We start from the raw sequence: 22,018 nt of genomic DNA on the forward strand, positions 1-22,018 counted from the left end.
TTGATTTCCTTTTTGGTCGCTACTAAGCACTGAGCTGACATTTTCATGGAAGTATCTATCGTAAGATGTCTATGTTTTCATGAATGACCTCTGGCAGATCACTTCTCCACAAACATTCAAGAAAGAGAACCCTTACAAAAGTGTGGATAGGATGCTTCAGCTTCAGTTAGAAATATTAGCAGCAAAAAGAGGAATTTGGAATTCAGATATCTAAGGAAATGTTATAAAGAGAAAAGAAGATAGAAGATGTCATTTAATTTTAAATTAAAGGAGATGCTCAACAAAAGTAATATTGCAGTTTTTTTCATAAAAACCTTTCTAAATATATGTTTTCAGGAGTAACAAGGCACGAAAACTTCAAACTGGTTGAATTCTAAGATAGCCAGAGGCAATAAAGTTTTGAAAATTCAAGTCCCATGGTTCTTCATAACATGTCAGTTACTTTCTTATTGCATTTATTCCCAGAACTAATCTGCTACTTGTTGCACACTCCTGCTTCATCTATTTGGAGTATTCAGTAGAAAATTTTGCATATTTCAGCAAAGAAATTTTCACAAGATGTAAGCAAACATTGTATGGAACAGATTCATGAATATATGAAGTGATTTTTTGTGTTACATTGCTTATGATAACTACTGGATATTAAATTCTATTCCATATTACTTGTACACAGTAAAAATGTCAGCTCTGTCAAAATTTCATCTGCTCAGCTTATCTGACATAAAATCATACTTTTTTTTAATTTTTATTGCAGTACATTTTCTTGAATCTAATTTATGTCTCCTGCACAATTTTAAGCAGTATTAAAAGAAAACAGTTAAAAGAAATTAGTAACTTACATGGTAAAGACATCAATAACATCTCCTGCAGATCTTGTCATCTCAAAGTAGGTTTGCAGAATGTTGACAGTTCCTGAGAGTGCTTCATGTCCACAGCCACAGAAGAGCGCGACTCCTGCATACAGCAGGATGGTAGCAATCAAAGATGCATAGGGGATACCCCCCAGGCATTTGATGCAACACTCAAAGCACCCTACAAGAAAAGGAAGTTATATGTTAATATATTATATCAAAGAAACAAAAAGAAACTTTTGTGTTTTCATTCAGAGCAGGTTACAGTGTCAAACCTAGGTTATATCTATATTCACAATTCCTGTTGCTCAGCTACTGGATTCCTAAGGAGGATCCTCAGTAACAGAAAAACCATAGCGAGAGGGATCCAGTTCATTTCCCTCCATCACCATAGGCTTATTCAATTTCTTTTTTATAAACAAGTGTTTGTGTGTCACTCACATACCTCACAATACAAGATGAAAATATATGCTAAAAAGGCACACAATTAGAAACAACAGTAGAAGCTGAATTTCCTCTCAATATTTTCCTCTCTTATTTTACCCTCTGCAATGCTTCCTAACTGAGGGTCATTGCTCTTGAATTGTACCAGGCCAATCTTTTGTGCTGCCATCAGAGCCTAAGCAGACAGCATTGGTGCTATTAAGGAAGCTGAACAGGAACAGGGGAAAATTCCGAAGAAATGCACTGACTTAGTAGCCAGAAGCTTTATTTTCTCCTAAGCATTACCAGTTTATGTCACAAATACAGGATTTGGATAGAAAAGAAAAGGAGACATATAAATTGTAAAAGTTTATAAAGACAACAGCAAATTAAAAATTAAGTATAGGATGTTCAACAGTAAAGGTCAATATATCGTTGCACAATCTAAAAGCTTTAGGCTACTCTACATCACAGAAATACAAGAGATATTTTAGAAACAAACATACAAAATGCCTTTCTTTAGATAAAGTATATCTATACTGCTGAAAGCTAGCAAACTGAAATAGCAGGAGCTGTCTTTCTGCAGTATCATGGAGCTCCATGTGGGCTAATTTTCTATTATGTATACTATATTCATACTGCTATTCTATCTTAAAAACAAAATTAAATGTAGCTCCGACACGTCATTTTATATTTTGTCCTGTAAGTTAGTAGGTTCTTATTTCCTTTAGTCTGATAACTAAAGTAGATATTTCCTGTCTGTTCAAACAGTCATTTTCTGCTTTTTGTGAATAAGTATTAATCTGTTTATTTTTAAAATATGTATATATATTTAGCAGTTATTTATAAATATCAAGAATCTCTCGAGAGAATAGTTTCAGCCATTTTCAAATATACACACATTTCAGTTAAATCTCTGTTATTATTATTATTACTATTATTGAGTTTTTATACAGTTAAACTTCTATTGAGATTTTGTAAATATAGGCATTTTACTAAGAAAGGCAGTGTTTGAACTGCTGGATAACACATGTAAAAATAAAAGAAAAAATATACTAATATTTAAATGTGTAAAGTGCAAGACAAACAGACTTCAAAAGCTGGGAAAATTCCCATGTATGTATGCTGGTTGTGTCAACAGAAAAGAAGATATAGCTTAAGACTAGTCTTTTAACTTAAGGACAAATTACTGTGTCACAACCATCTGTAAAATACCAGCTTTAAAATGTACAAATTCATCCTCTTCTGCCAAAAACTTACTGGGTAGGCAACGTGTCGTGTAAGCCACCCACCTCCAGCACCCATCACATGCCTGTACAGTTGCCACACCGTCCTGCTTTCCAATATTTTGGGAATGGCATTCCTTTTTTTCCTGAGCCCATTTGATCCCAAGATACATTCCTCCTGCAGTCCAAGGCATCCTGCTGCATCGACATCCCTCCCCGTGTTCGGCAGCTCGGGGCTTTGGATGTGCAGCGGACGATTTGCGTCTTTCCTCAGCAATCAGTAGACTACGGGCACTAATAACCTGGGAAGGCTGTGGACTTTCCATCAGTGGCGGGGTGTTAGAACAGGCTACGAAATAGCGTAAATGCTTTTGGAGTAGCTAATTCTGCATGCCTATAAATCAGGCAACCTCTTCAGTTCTGCTTCCTATGTTTACAATAGCTATAGGTAATTCCTCAGTGTTTATAATGCCTATGCAAATAATGGAAAAGTGTCCTTCTGCTGTCTAAAGGGCATAAAAATAAAAAATACGTATGCAAAATATATACGTTGAACAAGGAACACAGGAAACATAGGCAACTGTGTGGTTTCAGAGCTTCTCACAAAATGCTCATTGCCCTTCTCAGCACAGAGAAAGAGAAGGAGCAGGCCTCAGGAGAGCAGTAACACTGTACACTCGCCAGCGGTGTATGAAAGAGTAAAAAGAGGGGGGCAGAAGATGGGAGAGTGACAATGGGAGTGATATAGTTGGTGCCATGAGGACAAAGGTGGGAAAGTAAGCAAGACCTAAACATTAGCCAGAACACGTGGACTGTGAGGCAAGCGCCTCTCAGTATTGCAATGACACGGGGCAGGGAAAGTAAAGAGAAATGTGTTAAAGATTTCTTTTTCACCTTCTGAGACAGACAGAGAGGGAGACAGCAAGCTAAAGAAATGACAAAATAGGAACAAGAAGAGCTAAGTAAAGAAACATGAGAATATGCACGGTCTGAATTAGAATAAATCTGATTAAGATCACATTCATGTATAACTTCTGTAGTAATACTGTAAGGAGCATTATCAGGAAACAGCTGCCTGTGCGCTACCCCCTGAGGCTGCGGCCCCGACCCACTAGGTCCAGTGAGATCCATGCGCACAACCCGACCTCACCAGCTACAGCAAAACCAGCGGCAGGAATATTGCTCCAGGTTTATTACAGTGAAACAGTGAAATCCAGTAAAATAGTATAGCACAGTAAAAGCAGTATAATACAATAAAATAGTGATAGATGTAATAGCGTGCAATTCAATTAAAAAGTTCATCAGAAAAAAAATCCTTCTTTTTTAATTGTTTTAATCTTGAAAAGTAATTGGATCAGATTTCTATTCTGTGAACAAGAAATAAAATGCTTCTGTTCCTCTCACATTAAGACTCTACATGCTCATAAGCCTCTGAGGGAAATTTTTAATAGTACTATGTTGTATCAACTCAAGACTTCATCACTGATAGAAAAACTGATCAGAAGAAAAATTCCTCTGTCCATATGTAGTTTTCAAATAATCACAAATTCTCAAGGCCTTGCCCATTTACACACCTCTTCTGTAGACCCACTGCCTTTCTTACTACCTCATGAGTAATTCCAGTACTTCCAGTTGCGTTAAACTAAGACAAAAATAAACAAAAGCGGTGAATCAGGACTAAGATTTTTAAATGCATATCACACGTTGTTCATACACCACAGAAAGCAATGTGCTGCACGTAACATTTGCTCCAGTTCTTTTCTTTCAACTGTGCAGAATGTGAAAATAGCTGTTTAATAACAGAAATGCTACCTTAACCAGTACACTGCTGCCGAGCCCTGGGTGCACCGGTGGTGCACAGGACGTGACTCGGTTGCACGGTGTGCATATCCATCTCAGGGAGACAGACAGTCAGTCAGTGCTCCCAACACCGTCTTAATGAGGTGGCGTTCGCAAGGCAGCGAAACCACAGCCACAGAAAAAATTATCAGGAAGATAAAGGAGGGTGTATGCTGCTTTGATGTTTCTTTTCATCTGGAAATACAGGCTTCGACACTTTTCAAACAGCTCACTCTGCACAATAAGCCTGTTTAATCTTGTGCAACAGAATTCAGCATTTATTTTATTGATTTTGCATATGTTTACCAATGTTTTCCCTCACGTTAAAATCTAGTTCTGCTGAAACGATTTATTTTTACATAAGCTATACAAACAACCTTCCGTAAACTATAGGAAGTAACCTAAAATGCATTTCTTGGAACGTCCAACATGAAGAAGTGTATTGATCATATCCATGGTCATAAATCAGTCCAAGGAGAAAACGCAATCCGGAAATACATGGAAGATCACAAGACAAAGAATTGTATTTTACATGGGTAAAGTCAAACTCCAAATAATGGCTATGTCAAACTCCAAATAATGGCTATGTCTACCAAAATAGTACACATTACTGTCGGATTACATATATCCACATTCCAGTCAGCAAAGATCTCACAGACAACGACCTCTGCTCCTTTTGGTACAATTTTTATTGTCTGTATCAGGAATACTCATGGTATAAGAGTACAATTCACAATTTCTGCTGTAAAAGGCTTGTAAAGCAGTCCTTAGACAGGCTTTGCCTAGATAATCCATGCACACCTTGTCTAGTTTACGCTGCCTTTTGTGTGCAAGTTTTCTAGTACATTTCTAAGTAAACCGGCCAACCATAATTTGGTTTTGTGCATGCATACAATCTTTTCTTTACATTAAGGACACAAATGATTTGCATATTGGAGGAGAAAAAGAAATTGTCCTTGTGATTTACGTACTAATTATGGACCCAAATCGCACCACCAGAATCATTTCTTTGTTTGTGCGCGAGTGATCAGTACATTAAAAAAAAAGAATCAGGCCTACATCTCATGTAAGTCTGTGAAAGTGAAGTTTAAATCAGTGATGTCAGAACCAATCTCAGAATGTTATTATGCTATTCTCATTTGCGTACATTGTTAAGAAAACCGACCCACTCCAGAGCTCCATGGAAAAATGAAAAAAAACCCATAGAGAATACAAAGGGATTCTTTGAATTTATTTGTTTCTCCTCTACAAGGCATTTCTAGCTAGAGCTTCGATGAAAGTCTAACCATTACTGTTTAATTACAGATAACTACATATCCAAAGCTAAAAAGTACCTCGAAAGATCATATAATATTTTAACGACATTTTAATCAAACTTCTTTCTTAAAGACTTTTTATTTATTATTAGGAGAGACAGCAAAGCCCAAGTAAACCCCTCTCTGAAAGAGACTATGTAGACTTGAAATGGAAAACAAAGTACAAAAATCTTCCTTGCCTTTCATGCCTAGCTAGGCATGGTTTTTTTCATATCTAAATTTGTACCACTTGTCACACAGCTTTCATGACCAATGAACTCCAGTTCAACACAGTTTCACAGACCATCATGAAATGTGTAGATTTGTTTGTGAATTTTGCTAAGCTATCCTTAACCTTATGAAGGAAAGCTACTGTTATGTAATGTTTGAATTAATAGGTACACCCATCAAAACACATAGTGCTGAACAAAAAGCAACACATTTTACTCAATCTAGTGCCAAAAAGCCAAGAAATTATTCAACAGGTAGCATGACTTCCTGATCTGAAACTGTTCTCCATGGCATTTTACAGACCTATGCCCAAGAAATGTTCAGCAAAACAAATTAACAGTAAGTAGAATAAATTCCTAGTTGTTGTTTTTTTCTAATATTCTGCTTATAAAACAGTACCCTATTTTCAACAGCACCACATCTCCAGAAGATTTTTAAACAACACTGCAATTTCTAGTAGTGAATTTATGCTTAGAAATGCCTGCCTCAGAAGTAAAACCTTACTGCACAAAAATACTAAATACTTGAATATTGCATTTGAATGCATGAGTCAAGCTCATTATAATTTCCTTCAGCTTTTTTATATATAAGCATGGTAGTAGAAATTCTAGGAATTTCTATTCTATTCTAAGAATAACTTTTTGACCACTTCTTGTCTCCATGGTGAAGTAAATTAAACTACATATTCATCGAATACACATGTGTGTATTCTGAGGCTCTGAAATCCATCTTATAAAAACTGCATCTGCGCTTCCCTATCTTCAAGTTGTATGATCAAAATATTTGCTCTAAGTAGCACACGGAATTGGGAATTTTGAGTTGCATATTTGTATTCTATCTGCAAACTTTCCTCTGGTCTTCATTCAAACTGTGTTTTAATTTTACCCAAGAAAAAAGAAAAAAGCCTACCGGCTTGCAGGCACCAAGGACATCACAGCAGAGCACCAGGCAGAAGCAATGCAGCTCTCTTGATATTGTCCCAAATACAGAACAAAGACAAGCCCAGCAAAGATCATCCTTGTGCTGTAATAAAAAACTGTGCAAGAACTGCTGCATACATGTCTCACACGATTGCCCTCCACCTGTGGCCCAGCATCCTTCCTGGGGCATGTCTCCGCTCTGCTCCCACCCTCCACCATCGCACAAGAACTACTGGAAATGAGAAGAGAACCTTATCACCTTGCCATACCAAACACTAACAACTGCAGTACCTATCTCCCTCTTATTCAGGAGGTGGCTGCTTCTTTAATTTATCTGAAAACAGGTTTCCTATTAAAGAATTACCTATAAAGCAACAAAAAATGACTTTTACCACAAAATTACGTCCAACATCCTGGCTTCCAAGAGTATGGTGAAAAAAATTAATGGTATTTTGATCAGACTACTATAAGCAACATAATCTGTAAAAGAGTAGGAACAATACTGCCCACAGAAAAACCCAAAAAGGTTTTGAGGTAAAAGGCTACCTAATAGCAAGAAAATATTATGCAGATATGCAGATATCCTCTCTTTCTCTTGCACATTAAATTCACTAACATAACTGGATCTACTTTGACTTGTTATCTGTTAAGTGCGATAGGAATTTAGCTAACTTGCAGGGCACAGAAATTCAAAACATTATTCTTTAAGCCTTTGCAGTCATTTTATGGTGGATAAGCGCATCAGCTGCTGCAGTCAACATGGGACCAAGGCTAAGAGGAATTGTGAATGACTTTTGACTTATTTCTATATGTCTTATTTTGACTTATTTCTATTTATTCTTTCTGGAAATGGATTCAAACACCTTTAGTCATGCATTCTCACAACTACTTTAATTCACACTGGCTGGTAAGATCCCACTGACCCAAATGACAACTTGATACAGCAGGGATACGGGCTGGTTGTGCTGGATTTGCAGGCAGCTCCCACAAACTCAGCCCATCACTGAACGAAATAAATGCAATAAAGTGGTCCAAAAATGGAGTGTTAAAAACCGGCACAAACTGAAAATGTGTGTAAGGAATCATCTAGTGTCAAAATGCATATAATTTTATTACCATCTTTAAGAACTGATGTTTTCTCTGTAGCTGAATGCTGAGATACTGGCAAACGAAGTAGTAAAGGTGGAATAGTTCCTCCTTCAGCATAATTTGAATTCCGGAATATATCTGGAAACTTGTAAACAGTCATTTAAAAAAAAAGGAATAAAGTGGTCAAAAGGTAAGCAACCTAGCTTAGTTCTTACTTCAGCTCAGTTCTGTCTAACATCATTTTTTTCTTAATAGGCTCACAAAAGTCAAATGAAAATAATCCACTGGCTGTTCACCTCATGCCAGCGTAAGATTACCTGTACCATATATTTTCCATTTTTTGCCAGCACAGTTGTACTAGAAAAGTACAAACTTACAAATACATTGACGTAAAAAGCATTTTTCTAAATAATACACAGGCATTTAATTCTTGTTATCAATTTATCTTAAATTGGTGAGACTTGCAGTGGCTTTAAGTCAATTCCTGGAGAAATCTTAGGATTTTAAAGCCCACTTAGGTCAGGAGTCCAGTGTGAACTCAAATGTATCACGAAATGCAAGGCTTCTTTTAAGTTTGCAAAACTTCCTTATAGCACCAACGATAATTCCTAAGATGAAAAAACCAACTTTTTTTAATGGGAAACACCACTAATACCTTCAAAGACCTGCTTGACAGGCCCATTTAACAATACCTTTTTTATTCTATGTGCATACACAAATTGTAAAGTTCTTTCTTTTCTTTCTGAAAAAATTTTCAGTTTAGGAATACCACTAATAATCCATCCTGATACTCTGTATCAGAAACATAAGTTAGATTTGCATTTTTGTCATACATCTTGAATGCATTTGTTCAGTTATATTCAAGGTACTTAAATCCCAAATGGATTGCTTAAATGGATTTCAAATAATTTAGTTTAATGCACAGTGGTAGCAATATGAAATATGCTTCTTAGACAAAGAGATGAAATACTGTTCCAAGAAGCCTGCTATAGAAAAGTACTGAGCTATTCAAACAACAACTATATTTAGTAAATCCACCTGTCAGAGCTATCTATAATTTCTGTATTACCACTACCTCATGTAACAAATTTTCAAAGACCAATTAAAGATGTACTTAATATCTAAGTGAGCTAAACAATATTAAAAAATCAGTTTTCAACTAAGTTTAAAGGCACATGTAACATAAGTAAATACGTTTTTCATTTCCACCAAAATATATAGCATAGCAACTTATAGAGCAAGCAAAAGGAGTTCCCTTCTTTCCCCTATAGATTAGGAATTATATGTATATACTTACTTATCTGACAGGTAACAAACACTCTTCTATTTTGTTTCCTCCTCCTTAACTGCACTGAAATCTGAAAAAAAAGCAGCTACATGTAGCCTCTCTTCCTGGGTGACTGAAACACAGCTGGATAGCGATATACACCTCTCTCGTAAAGTGCAGCGCTTAACAGACTGAAATGAAAAATTTATTTATTGAGTATATTTACAGAAGTAAGTTGGAATTAACAAATGCATACAGCAATTTCATCCCCATCTTTTATGTCTTCATACTTCGACAGTAATCATGAAGTGTGTGTGAAAACTCGCATTCTGTCATACTGGTCTGTACTCTTCTTTTTTTTATTCAAGGATTAAGTCGCTTATGGCTTCCTCAGTTGCACCAAAATATTCTGGGTCAACTTTCTAATGAATGCTGAGATTTTCAGATGCCAAAACATTAACGAAAGAGTACTGTAACGCAACCTACGTGATTTGTGCCTTTTGGCAAAAGGCAGATCTGAGCTCTTGTGACAGGCTTGGCAGTACAGAGTTTCAGCATGAGTCACCACCAAAGGGCTAGATTTCACCAGCGAAGGTGAATCCCAAGCTTCGGCGGAGGCTGCACAACATCACAAAGAACTACTCTGCATCTCTTTCTTCCCTACTCTACAGCTCTCAACAGCACAGAGAAACTATCTTCATCTGACTGCAAGTACCCATTTAAAGCCAAATGCCTCATTCTCTTTGTTAATCAGACAGCATACTAGCTATTCTTGTTATCATTTAAATCTCCTTTTTCTCCCCCCTCCTTTTTTTTGTTAGCTATTTGATTATCCTGCACACTGCAGGTTTCCTTTAACATATCAGTGCCACCTCTCCAAACCCTGTCGATTGTGATTGTAACAAAGAACTAATTTAAGAAAAGGCTCTTGGCTGCACATCTCGCAGCTTGTCAAGGAAATTGGCTCAGTTACTATTTAGGTGCTGACACAAGGCTCCATTTAGTAAGGTATTGAGTATGTGCTTAACTGTAAACATGTGGCTTGTCTCATCAACCTGAAATCAAATTAACACTGTAACTTCAGTGAAATATACAGGATATGAGACAAACACTCAGAACTAGGTGATATCACACCATGAATATTTCCAAACAGTACAGACTCAGCCTATGTCTGAATTCTTTGTTCTTTTGAGTAAACATCCATGACAACATTTTAACATCTAAGTCTCACCAAATATATCTTTTATCTTTTTTTCTTCTTTACTACTTGAGGGCCTTCCTATCAATCATTTCTCATCTTCTTTGCCATTTTATCCATAACTGGCACCACCTTTTATGTTGCTCTTTAAGCCTTTTTATACTGTTTAACAGTTATATTGTGGAAGTAGCTGCAAGATCTAACAAGAATCAGATCCTAGTGCTGCTATATAAAGAATAATTATAAGAGTGGACACAACCTAGCCTGGATCTTTCTTACCAAATTTTCGACACTAGGACACTTCAGTTATGACCAGATACTTGCTGGTTAAAGGAGTGTAGGGTGCCTGCAGAGGTCGCCTATGATTGCACCTCATGGCACTTTGCACTAATTGCACCTCGCCTATGCACCTAATTGCACTTTGAAATTGTCTCCTCTCCTTTATTTAGAGAAGGAACTGGAGCCATAGTTTTCTCAGTTCAGTGCCTGTAGTTGTAAGAGAGAAGCAGGGCCTAAAAACCAGTAAGCTTAATTTTGCCTTTCCAAAACACCAATGCCAAGTCTCTTCCTCTGAATGCATCCTTCCAGCTTTATCGCATGAAAATTAGCTTAAGTCACTTCCAGTTATGATAATGCTCTGCAGAACACAGGCAGCCTCAGTGGTGGCTCAGTGGCAGCGCTATTGCTTGAGGGACAACACGTATTTGAATGATGGAATGGTTCTATGCTGATATTGTTTTATAGCGGCAATATTAATCTTATTGAAGTCACAACAGAATAGAAGATTTTCTCAATTTTGACTGCCGAAGGTTTAGCATAGCGGCTTCCCAAACGCTGTGAACAAAACAAGCGCAGTATTTCTCACTCAATCTGACCATTTTTATGGATCCTTGTAACACTGACAGCTTTTGATTGTATTATTGCTCCACACTAACAAGCACAGCAAGTACCACAAATCAGAAGGTGAAGCAATAAAACATGACACCGTCTTTGTTTCACATTCATATAAAACATTACATATGTGATATTTATAAACAACCATGTTGTTTCCATTTATTTATGTCAAAGTGGGTAACACTTCTTGTGAGAGAGGAATTGATTATTAAGTGAAAGTATTGGAAAGGGGATCTGTGCATGCTTGAGAAGATTTTCTCTTTTTATAGGCACCGTTATAGTTTGCAAAATAAATTAAAGCAACATTTCCAGATAAAATATTAATTAAAATATTTGATGGGTATATATGCAAAAACTTGCATTCATACCTTTTAAAGAAACTACATAATACAAATGAATACTCACATTTATGGGACACTGATGATTATGAAAATGCAGAGAAAACTGTGTTGTGATTAGCTTTTATACACTCTTCAGTACATTAGGTTTACTGCAGTTTAATGAGACATATTTTCATCTAACACTTAATCAACATACAAGTTATGGACATAGAGAAGTCCCTGCATGAAATACAAATCAGTCAGGCATAATGCAGTCAGCCTATTTAATCTTAAAAAGACTGCTGGCTGAGTTAATGCAGAATGTCATTTGTCACCTTCAAAATCACTATAAAGCTACAGAAAGGGACAGGAATGAAGCAAACTAGTTGCACAGGGATGATACAAATTTTGAAGAATTTCATCCGCTCCTCCCACTAAGAACATATAGTAATGCTTTGACCATTATGGGTACTTTATATTTCATCTATTTAAGATTTGTACCTTCATTCTCATTATTGTTAATAAACAGCTTATGAACATGTTATATGTAACCGTAATGTATAGATGATGGTGGAAACTATTATAGATAACTATACCATGTTTTTGACCTGCTGTAAACAGTGAGAGTTTGTAAGAGCTTATTAAAACATCTTGCAAACACATACTAATTCTATGCAACATTTGGAATTGTAGTCTCATTATGAAGTGAATAACACTGTAATGGATCACAAAACTGGAAAATAATTATCCTTTTCATGCCTCTAACCTAGAGTTCATAGAAATCAGTTCTTCTCCTCATCCTTGAACAGAGCTATTTCTCCCAAATGAAAAGCAACTATGAAGTATGTATCCAAACACAAATCTTCAGGATTTTTTTTCTCATTCACAAACAAGCTGAGCTCCACTGGACTTTAAGCCACTTCCTTTTTCTTTTCTTTTTTTCAGCACATCATCTTGCAACTCAGAGAACATTTCTCCATGAATTTTGTGTGCACTCATCTGTTTAATTGGAATGTTGAACAAACTCATTGCATATTAAAATGGTATTCCTAGTTTATAACAACCCCATTTCAGAGAAGGTCATATCCCCTTTTCTCAGGTGGCAGAACAGAGGAACAAACAGACTTGGCCAAGTAACTTTTCAGTTTAGTACTGAGCTCAGGATAGCATGAATATGATTTTTCAGAATACTTACATTTATATACCTCTTTATATAATCAAAGCATGGTTTATTAATGTCATTTGCAGTTGCATGTGCTTAGCATGTGGAAATAAAGAAAATAGAATTAGAGGTCAGTCGTGAGTATTTTGTCTTCAGCAAATTTTCCTGCATCTGTACAAGATGTATTAACAAGAAGTTTATGGATATAATTTGCCCTTAGGGCATTCAATTGCTTTAAATGATCTCTTTCGTCTCGCAAACCTTACCACTATCAAAGTAGACAAGGTGAGTATGTTATACAGCTATTAGCTGACGGTAGTGTAGTGCTGTAGAAACTCAAGAAACTTGGACAGTAGGGTGCTGTAGTGATTACAACTTTCTTTTACCTGGCATCACATAGCCTTTGCCCTTTTTCCTCCATCACATACACCTTATAATCCTATGTCCTCCTGCTCTCTTTTGCTTTCATCTCCAAAGCCTCTCTCTGACCTGATCTGCTCCCTTTGCCCTCAGTCTGTCTCCGTCCAGGCTACTCTTACCCCTTGAACAGCTATTAACCCCAAGTAACGACCGCAGTAGATAGTCTCCCTCAGTCTCCTCTAAGCTGGGCAGGAGAAAGCTCATTGCTCTGGGGACAACACAGATGCAGCCTGGTCACTAGAGTCCTCAGAGGGAGCTGCAGCCAGTGCAGGCACTCAGATTAACTGGCACGCCACAGCACGCACACCTAGGACAACAGTGGCACCATCCTCTTCTCTCCCTTATCCTTCTAACTACCCAGTTCCTCCACTCTTCTCCAAGGCACTGAGATACTACTCAATGGAACAGACACACACAGTTTTAGTGTGTATTTATTATCCAAAATGGTAGAATAACTCCAACTAAAATAGAAAAAAAACCTGAGTATGGAAAGCTTCACTCTGAAATTTTGAATGTTCTGAATATTTTAGTCTGGAAATAAAATCATCATCATTTAATGGAAGCATTAGGTAACTTTATATATGACTGTCATTGCCAGCATTACAGAAAGAAAAAGAGATGGAGAAATAGAGGATGATGGGGTTGACTGTTACAAAAATTTTACTGGCATTCTTTCAGGATAACCTGAATAATCCAGTCATGACTCAGTCAGTTATAAGGAAGGCAGTTCCAAGAAACTAATAAATGCCATCTTGCATATTTTTCAAAATATATACGTGAATATGTATCTATACTTTTACACATGCTAGTCAGAATTCTCTGGATGGTAGTTAACCCTTTAACCACATTTAAAAAAAAAGAATCATCTCAGTGGTGCTAACGTAAAAGTTAACATTTTGAATCTACCAGTAAACAGTTTTGTGCACTTAAATAAAACTCAGACAGAAGTGTTAATGCATTTAGAATGAATAATTTAAAGATACAATTTACTTAATGCAAATTTATACATTCACTCTTCTAGTGATAACACCTTTAAAGGTACAGGTCATAACTAAAGTCTGTGTGGATCAATCACTACATGTTACCCCCTTTCTAAGGCTATGATTTACTATTGACATAAAATTGAAAACTTGGCACTAGAATAGAGTCCTTATCTTTCCTTATCTCACTGTCTGTACCAAGATCTCCAGGTAAGCTATATATTTCTTTTGAACATGAATATCTGTAATAGCAATTTTCATTGACTTCAAAAAGACTACTTATTTAAAACTTGAGCCAGCTCCCACTAGAGTTAAACAGCATTTATTACTGACTACAGCAGGAACAGAAATCTCAGCAAGAATTCAGTGAAGTGACAATTTTTAAGAGTAAGAGAATGAATAACTGTATCAACGAAAATGGCTCGTGCCCAGACAGATTAGAATCTAGTGAAAGATCAGTCTGCATTAAGCAAACATTTCCTTCCTACTCTCTATGTAAAGTAGAAAAGAACATTTATTCTTGTATATTAAAATCCTAAAAAGAAGAAATTACAACCAACATATGAGAGGCAGAGAAGAATGTTCCATTACAGGAACACAGACTCCCAAATCATCCTTTATATCACTTTGCTTATCCAACTGAAGCTTTGCTATGAAAGACTGTTTGCTTTCTAGTTTCACAATGGTTCAAGAGTTAGATATTTAGATATGATTCATTTTATTAAAGTTCATAGTTTAATCAAAACTCGATCTAGATAGGATGCCGAAAGTCATTAATAAATCTCAATCTCTTTTCTATCTAGATGTCTTCTTGCCCCTCCATCTTTTTGTAGTTTATTTGCCAATAAGTCTTTTCCCAATGAAAATATTTTTAATTTTTGAAAGAATAATTGCTTTGCAAAATTAAAATACTCTACTTATACTCTGCTCTGTTCAACTTTTTGAACTAAGAGCAAGGTCAGCTAAACTGAAGGACCAGAAGGTAACAGGGGACAGTGCAAAGAGTTCTTCAAGAGCACAGAACGAGAAACACAGTTACTATATGTCATAGGCTTTTTTTCTCCCAGAAATCTAAAGTCAGAGAGCTACTTTTAAGACAGAATGCATGGAAAGGCAAGAAAACATCTGTGGAAAAACAAAGGCAATAAAAAGTAGGAAACATGCTAAAAAATAAAACTAAAGCTGTCATTTGACTTTTTTATCACAATGGTGACAGACGCCTATATATATTTTTTAAATCATTGACTATGAGACCAAACCAGATCACCTATGAGAAGCAAATATGAGCTCCTATACAACCTAACCCTTACATAAGACTGCTTTAAGAGGGCTTTATCTTACAATCGAATAGCTTTTCAGAAAGAAATCGAGTATTAATTTAATAGGGTTTATGTTGACTTTAGAATGTAATTATTATAACTTTTATGCTTTCTCCCAAATTCCAGATACCAAGGAAAGGAAACACTGTACATGAAACAGAAAACAAAAGGTCAGCTGTGAAATAAGAAGGCATTGTCCAGCAGCCACGATCCATGATGACTAGCTCCATCAGCCCTCATTTACCATGTATCTTCAGTTCTGCTGGTTAGCTCTACAGGGTGTGTGCTCAGTAGTTACCCCACTGCGAGGGGATGTTCTTTAATCTCACATTTCACAAGCAAAAGAATCTGCCTTCCTGCAAATTACCTCATTGAAGCAATTCCAGAAAAAGAAATGAAATAGAACAAAGCAAAAACCAAAAAGCCAATTTATCATACTCATAAAGAAATCATGGATATAATAAAGCAAGTTCAAAAGAAAATTTCACAAAAGTATTTGGACGCTGGCACTGATAACAAAGTTATTAAAATTCTATTAATAATATGTAAGCTTTGTACTGGATTTTTTCTTACTTAAAACATTTCTATTTATTCTATTGTGTTTTTCATTTAAACCAGAAAAATCTTCCAGCTAGTGTGCTAGTCTGCCTTTCAGATACAGATGTTTTTGCTTATGATCTCAAAAGGTTTGAGCTTAAAAGCTTTCTAATATAATACATTATCGTATCAAATACACTGGTGGTTTAAAGCAAGGTCACTATAGTGAGTAAACAACAGCTGCTTTAGGAACACATAGTTGTTATTACCCATTCAAATAACAGACATTTGTCTTTTTTACAGCAGTGATTTTTACCTAACATTGCTGTTATAAGTCCCATGGTGACTATGGTCATACACTACCAGGTGAATAATAGATTTGTTTCCATTTTATTATCTTCAAGCCATAAGTCTCTTTATTCATTCAGTAAACAGGAACTGAATAACATGAACTGATACTTGAAAAAGCAGTTTACCATTATGCCTTTATTTAAAAAAAAGCTTATCTGTTTTTTCAGAAAAAATATACCCTGGGAAGACTAACTGCTTAATCAAAAGGAAAGTATGTTAAGTTTTATACTAAAATTCAAGTCACAATATTTATAAAGCAGTATTTTTCTTAAAATTTGAAGCTGTCAAAATTAATTCACTGCAACCTTTGTGTACTAATTTAATTAGGCTAGCACAATTATCTCCAGAAGTAAGACTTTTAGTATTTAAAAAAGGTCACAGACTCAGGAAGCCTTACTGAGCTCTTCTGTAGTATCTTTATTTTAACATTATGCTAAGAGCAATACATTTTCCTTCTGGGAAATAAAAAAAAATGTACAAGTAAAAAGGTCAACAGACGAAGAGTTGAGACAAAAAATAAAACAGGGATGCATACATCTGGAAAAAAAAAATCTGCTAATGAAAAAGAGTACTGTCTGTAAGTATCCCTATCATACTTATCCATAAGTATCTATGTCAACATGGGTTAAACTCCATATTTTTAAAAAACAACTGGAAAACTAGTGGCTTTTATGATGTAGTATTTTCTGAAAGGGGGCCCTCTAATAAATCTAGGTCCTCTAAAGTATTGACTTGTTAAAGATGGGATATAAAACTTGAACTTTGAGTTGTACTATGTTATTACAAGTTATACTTTTCATGGTCTTTTCTTCGGAGACTCAACAATATTGTAAGTTGTTAATTTTATAGAAATTTTCTAACTAATGTTAATCAAGCAACTTTCATGTAAATACTTCCAAATTCTTTTTGCTAACTTAAATATTTAATATTTTACAGATGGTTTATTAATGTATTTCTTCTACAAAAGAAATGCAGTGCCATTTTAAAATTCATGATAAAGAAAATATCATCTTTACAAGACTTCTCATCTGCAGTACAGAGTTATGATTTTCATTCCACCCCCACTCATTTTTCCAGCTTTGCCACGGCTTACTTCCTAGTCTCCTCTTCATGTCTGTACAATAATAATAATAAAAAAAAATCCATGGTTAATTCTTCTGAGGAAATGAATTATTTATAGTTGCTATTGAGACTCTCTATATAAAGATGGACAAAAAACCAGCAAAGTAGAGGACTCATGCCCATCTTAATTTATAGATAACATCACAGCATGGTGCCTTCCATGTATGGTTCTTATAAAATGCAAAGGTTGAATTCTGTCCTCAGTTATTTCAATGTTTCGTACTAGATACAACTTTATGCAGAACTTGACTCTTAATTTATTGATGTTCACTTAAAAACAATGCTCTCACTCCAAAGAAAAAAGAAAAGGGAACAAACCAACTTCTGAATCCTTGGGCTTTAAACTATGGGCTAGAAGTTATACAAGGGGAGTGCAGTTTTGGTGCCAAACACTCTGAAAAATCTTTTCACAACAGGTCATAGCAGAGCCACTCTAATTTGGGGGATAATGGCAGGAATTCACAACCATTATGTCTAGGTTTGAGAACCCAAGGATGCTTCCTACTTTCTGGGATCTCGTGTATGCCTCAGCCACATCCTTACTGCAGGCACACACTTGATCCACGTTTACATGGAAAACTGCTCATTTATGGCAAGAACAACATTGTGTTGCCCTCAGCTGCTCCCTGCAGTACGGTGAGAGGCCACAGTCAGGGTACCCACAATTGCAGTAGAGAAGAAACTTGAGAATGGAAGAGTTAGCGTAGAATCAACCACTCTTGTGGCCTAACGTCACTCGCACAGACTGCAAGTAGTGATGCCATTTATCTCAACCTCCTCTGGACTGTGTCTGAGGCAGCGGGTGAGCTCCGCAAAGCTGTGCAGCCTGGCAAGAAGGAATTCTGCCTGCCCTCGGATGCATCCCAAATTTCAAGCAATGCTTTTTCCCAACTCCTCCAGAAAATGATGGTCATTAAAATCAAATCTGCTTGAAGGGAAATCATGATTTTCACCATTTTTCAAAGATTTTTCTTTTTAAAAATGTTTTAACATTTTAAAATGGATTTCTGAATTTAAGCAATTTTTCTTTTAAAATTATTTTTTCCTGAGAGATTTAAATAAAGCTAAAGCTAAAAGATAGTATTGAAATGTAAGCTTTTGATCAAGCCAAGTGCTTTTCCTGGATTAACAATTCATAAAAAAGCCTGAGATTTCAAAACTTCAACTGTTTCAGGGAAGCTAAATTTTATACAGCGTGCACAACTCTTGTTCCTTGTATCTTAAGACATTGAGGAAACAGGACAGGACAGACTGGGTCACTACGCAATTATCTATTGCTGTTTTTTCACTGATAACCTCTTCTAAAACAAAAGATCAAGATTAAGATAACCTTGCTACTTTGTCTCTTGCAGTACCTGCTGTTTCTGGAGGCACTTGAAGAGCAGTGAACTTCTCATGTGTGTATTAGAATGGATGTATTAGCTGGACCCCAAACAAACTTACTCTGAACTACTTGCCAGCTACATGGACAACCTCTTCTACTAATATGCAACACAAGAACTGAAAGCTTTAAACATCACCTACAAAGATACTCAAGAGTTTGGAAGAGATGTATTTTGCAGATCAAATCTTCAATGCATGTAAAGTGAACAAGACTCAAAAAAATCTGTCATTTTGAATTAAGTGAGGTTATTGTCACTCTGTTTCAGAATACCATCTATTATTTATCATCATGTCGCCAATACTTAACACACACATTCCCTGCACAGGTGCCTCCTTCTTTTATGTGTTCTACACTGAAATTCTGATACCCTTAAGTAAACAGACATGGTTACAGGTGGAGGGAAATAAATAAATCAGAAGATCTCTTGGTTATTTATTTTTATAAATAAGTGAAAAAAGCTTAGCACCAGATGCAAAGGCAGAGGCTGTGCGCAAGCAAGGCAGCAATACAATATCTGCAAATTAGTCCTTGGCTTCTACAGTGCTGAAAAGTACCTTGCCCTTTGAAAAGAGCTCAACATAGCTTTCATCAGGTTAAATGTTTCCTTTTAGTGACCTGTCTTATTGAACAAGAAATTGATGGTAGTCAGTTGGGGGTGAGGGGAGTCCTCCATTAAGAATAACACAATTTTTTCTTGAATTCTGTGTGAACTCTTGCTATTCTGGTCAGACCAACAAGCAAAACAATAGATTAACTATGCACAAGAGAAAAAGACAAGTTAATGGCATTCACATTTTAATTGAGAGTTTGCAATCAGATGTAATTGAAGACAATAGAAACTATGAGACAAGTTTTCTATTTAATTTTTTGAAACACTTGATTTGAGAATTTCAATTCTATGAACTGGATATTATCTAACATATGAAGTCACAAATGCATGTTTCTTAAGACATACAAAACACTGACAAACCGCAAACACCTTGTGGATAAAATGCTATGATAAAAATATTTGAATTACACATACTTTGCTGATCACATTGCAACATGGTTGGTAAGGATTAAAATTGTTTTTTCCCTAGTTTAGTAAAGACAAATCCTTTAGTCTTTCTCATTACACATAGCCAAATCTAACAGCACTTGAGTGCTGAAGAATGCATGAAATTTCCCTCCAAAGCCAATGATCCCCTTCCTAAGTGCAGATTTCAGAGCTGTCTAAGCTTCAGGCAAGCATCATCAGGGAGCACTATGAAAAGTGCTCTAACTAACTGCTATTGTAACAATTATAATGAAGTCTAATTCCATATGCTGTGAATAGATATCATGAGAAATTTCTGAAATTATGCTCCTATCATTGTTAGTCACCACTCTTACCTATGATTTTCACGTATTCTTGTAGAAAATGGAATCAGATATTCAACTCCATTTTAATTTAGGGAGCATACTGGTACGTTACATCCAACTTCAGAATGGTCTTTTACAATTGCTTTTCAATCTTGGATTAATTATATTGGGCTAGGTTATGGCCACTAGCAAAAAGAACAATATTTTTTTCCTTAAAGAGTCTGTGATAACTGCTTTACAAAAAATTTAGAAAAGTAAAAAAAGCAGAAGTCATGAGTTATCCAGGATACAATCATCATGCTGGAAGGGACCTAATGAAGTGACTAAGTTCATCCTCAGATTCTTCAGAATCACTCCTGCCAGATATTTATCTTATTTGCCCTTCTCTTGTCCTCCACTAAAGAAAACTCTTCAGGGTCCCAAAACTAAGCAAATTACTGCAGAGTACTTCAACCAAGGTCATACCAGCGTTTAGCAGAAAAAAAGGGACCATCTCATATGCTTTACAGAATGTGCTTCTAATCGTTGCTTCCTGCTACGGAGTTCATCTTTTTTAACAACATGACAGTACAAGTTTCTGCTTATTTAGTGATCCACAAGAAGCCACAGATTCACAAAACTGTTATGCTAGTCAACTGCTCAATATCCTCTATTTGCATGCTCATTAGCCCTGCCTTGTGTTTGACCTTGTCGAATAGCTTCCTTAATTTTTCCATACTATTTCTTCAATTTGTCAAAATAATTTTTAAATTTAAGTCTGTTCTCCAGCATCCTGGCAGTCTGGTACTGAGCTACGTACTCTCTGTGAAGACATTAAGCAAACATGCTGTTCTTTCATCTGGGTAACAAAAACACTGAATAGAACCAGACCCAGAAAACAGCCCAGTGGGATTCTGCTCACCAAATAATTCTTCCGTTTTGACAATAAGAAGCTGTCAACTGCTGTCTGTTTATAGCTTTCCAGCTAGATCTGCACCAGCCAAAAAGAATCCTGAGTAGATAACACATACAAGCACTTGCATACAGCCTTGAGCCTTACTTAACAGTCTTCCAGTCTACAGCATTTACTAACTCTTTGTCCTTGCACAAAAGTTTATCCTGTTGTATGTAATGGCCTAAATATATCCTATATAACTTTGTTAACCTTAAAGGTATTGTACCAAAGATTAGTACAGCATGTTCTGCTGGTGGTAATGTTAGGACTACAGCAGAATTTGAGTGAAGCCAAAATTTCACACTATATTCATAGATCTGTAAATATTAATTCAGTACCCAAAGTAGAAACTGAAGGAGTCCTTAAGTAATCCAAGAGACAATAAGATAATGTAAATAAAATGGAAACAACCTTTTTTCTTAAGGCAATATTTGCCAGTACTTTCTGAGATTACAAGTGCTTCTCCTGTAACACAAGAGACTGTAACTTTATAAACTTTATAAATGTTGTGAATTCAGAAGATGAAAATAACTGTTGATTAGTATTTGTAAAGAGACAGAGCAATGATGGTCTCTGCAAAAGGAGAAAGAATCCCATTCCTGAAATCAGAAAGCTCCATTCCTACAGTTCAGGGTGGTACTGAAGAACAGCAGTAGCCCAATGGCCTTCTGAATCAAATAGAGTAAACATCACCTATGGTCACGCACAGTGGCCTCCAGAAACCCTTTACTAGAATCGGCAGAACCACGCCTGGATATTTGGAGAGTTGCCCTCTATGAGCCATGGAAGAATGGCACATCTATAAAAAAGTGCAACTGGCAAGATGCAAGAAACTGTATAACGTTATGAGAATGATATGGACAGAAACTTCGTGTGTTCTCTATCTTCAGAGAAGAACATGAAGATGTGACCAGA

General features: G+C 36.1%; 1 protein-coding gene across 2 annotated transcripts in view; it reads right to left on the reverse strand.

The window, feature by feature from the left end:
* The window catches only part of GPM6A (glycoprotein M6A), a 133,577-nt gene that overhangs the window by 42,101 nt on the left and 69,458 nt on the right, over window positions 1-22,018 (reverse strand). For both annotated transcript variants that reach the window (XM_026105217.2, XM_064510984.1), the window contains exon 2: window positions 840-1,032. In XM_026105217.2, coding sequence (XP_025961002.1) covers window positions 840-1,032 — 193 coding nt within the window. The remainder of the gene's footprint in view (window positions 1-839; window positions 1,033-22,018) is intronic.

Source organism: Dromaius novaehollandiae, chromosome 4 (assembly GCF_036370855.1).
Source record: "Dromaius novaehollandiae isolate bDroNov1 chromosome 4, bDroNov1.hap1, whole genome shotgun sequence".
Taxonomy (NCBI): Eukaryota; Metazoa; Chordata; class Aves; order Casuariiformes; family Dromaiidae; genus Dromaius; species Dromaius novaehollandiae.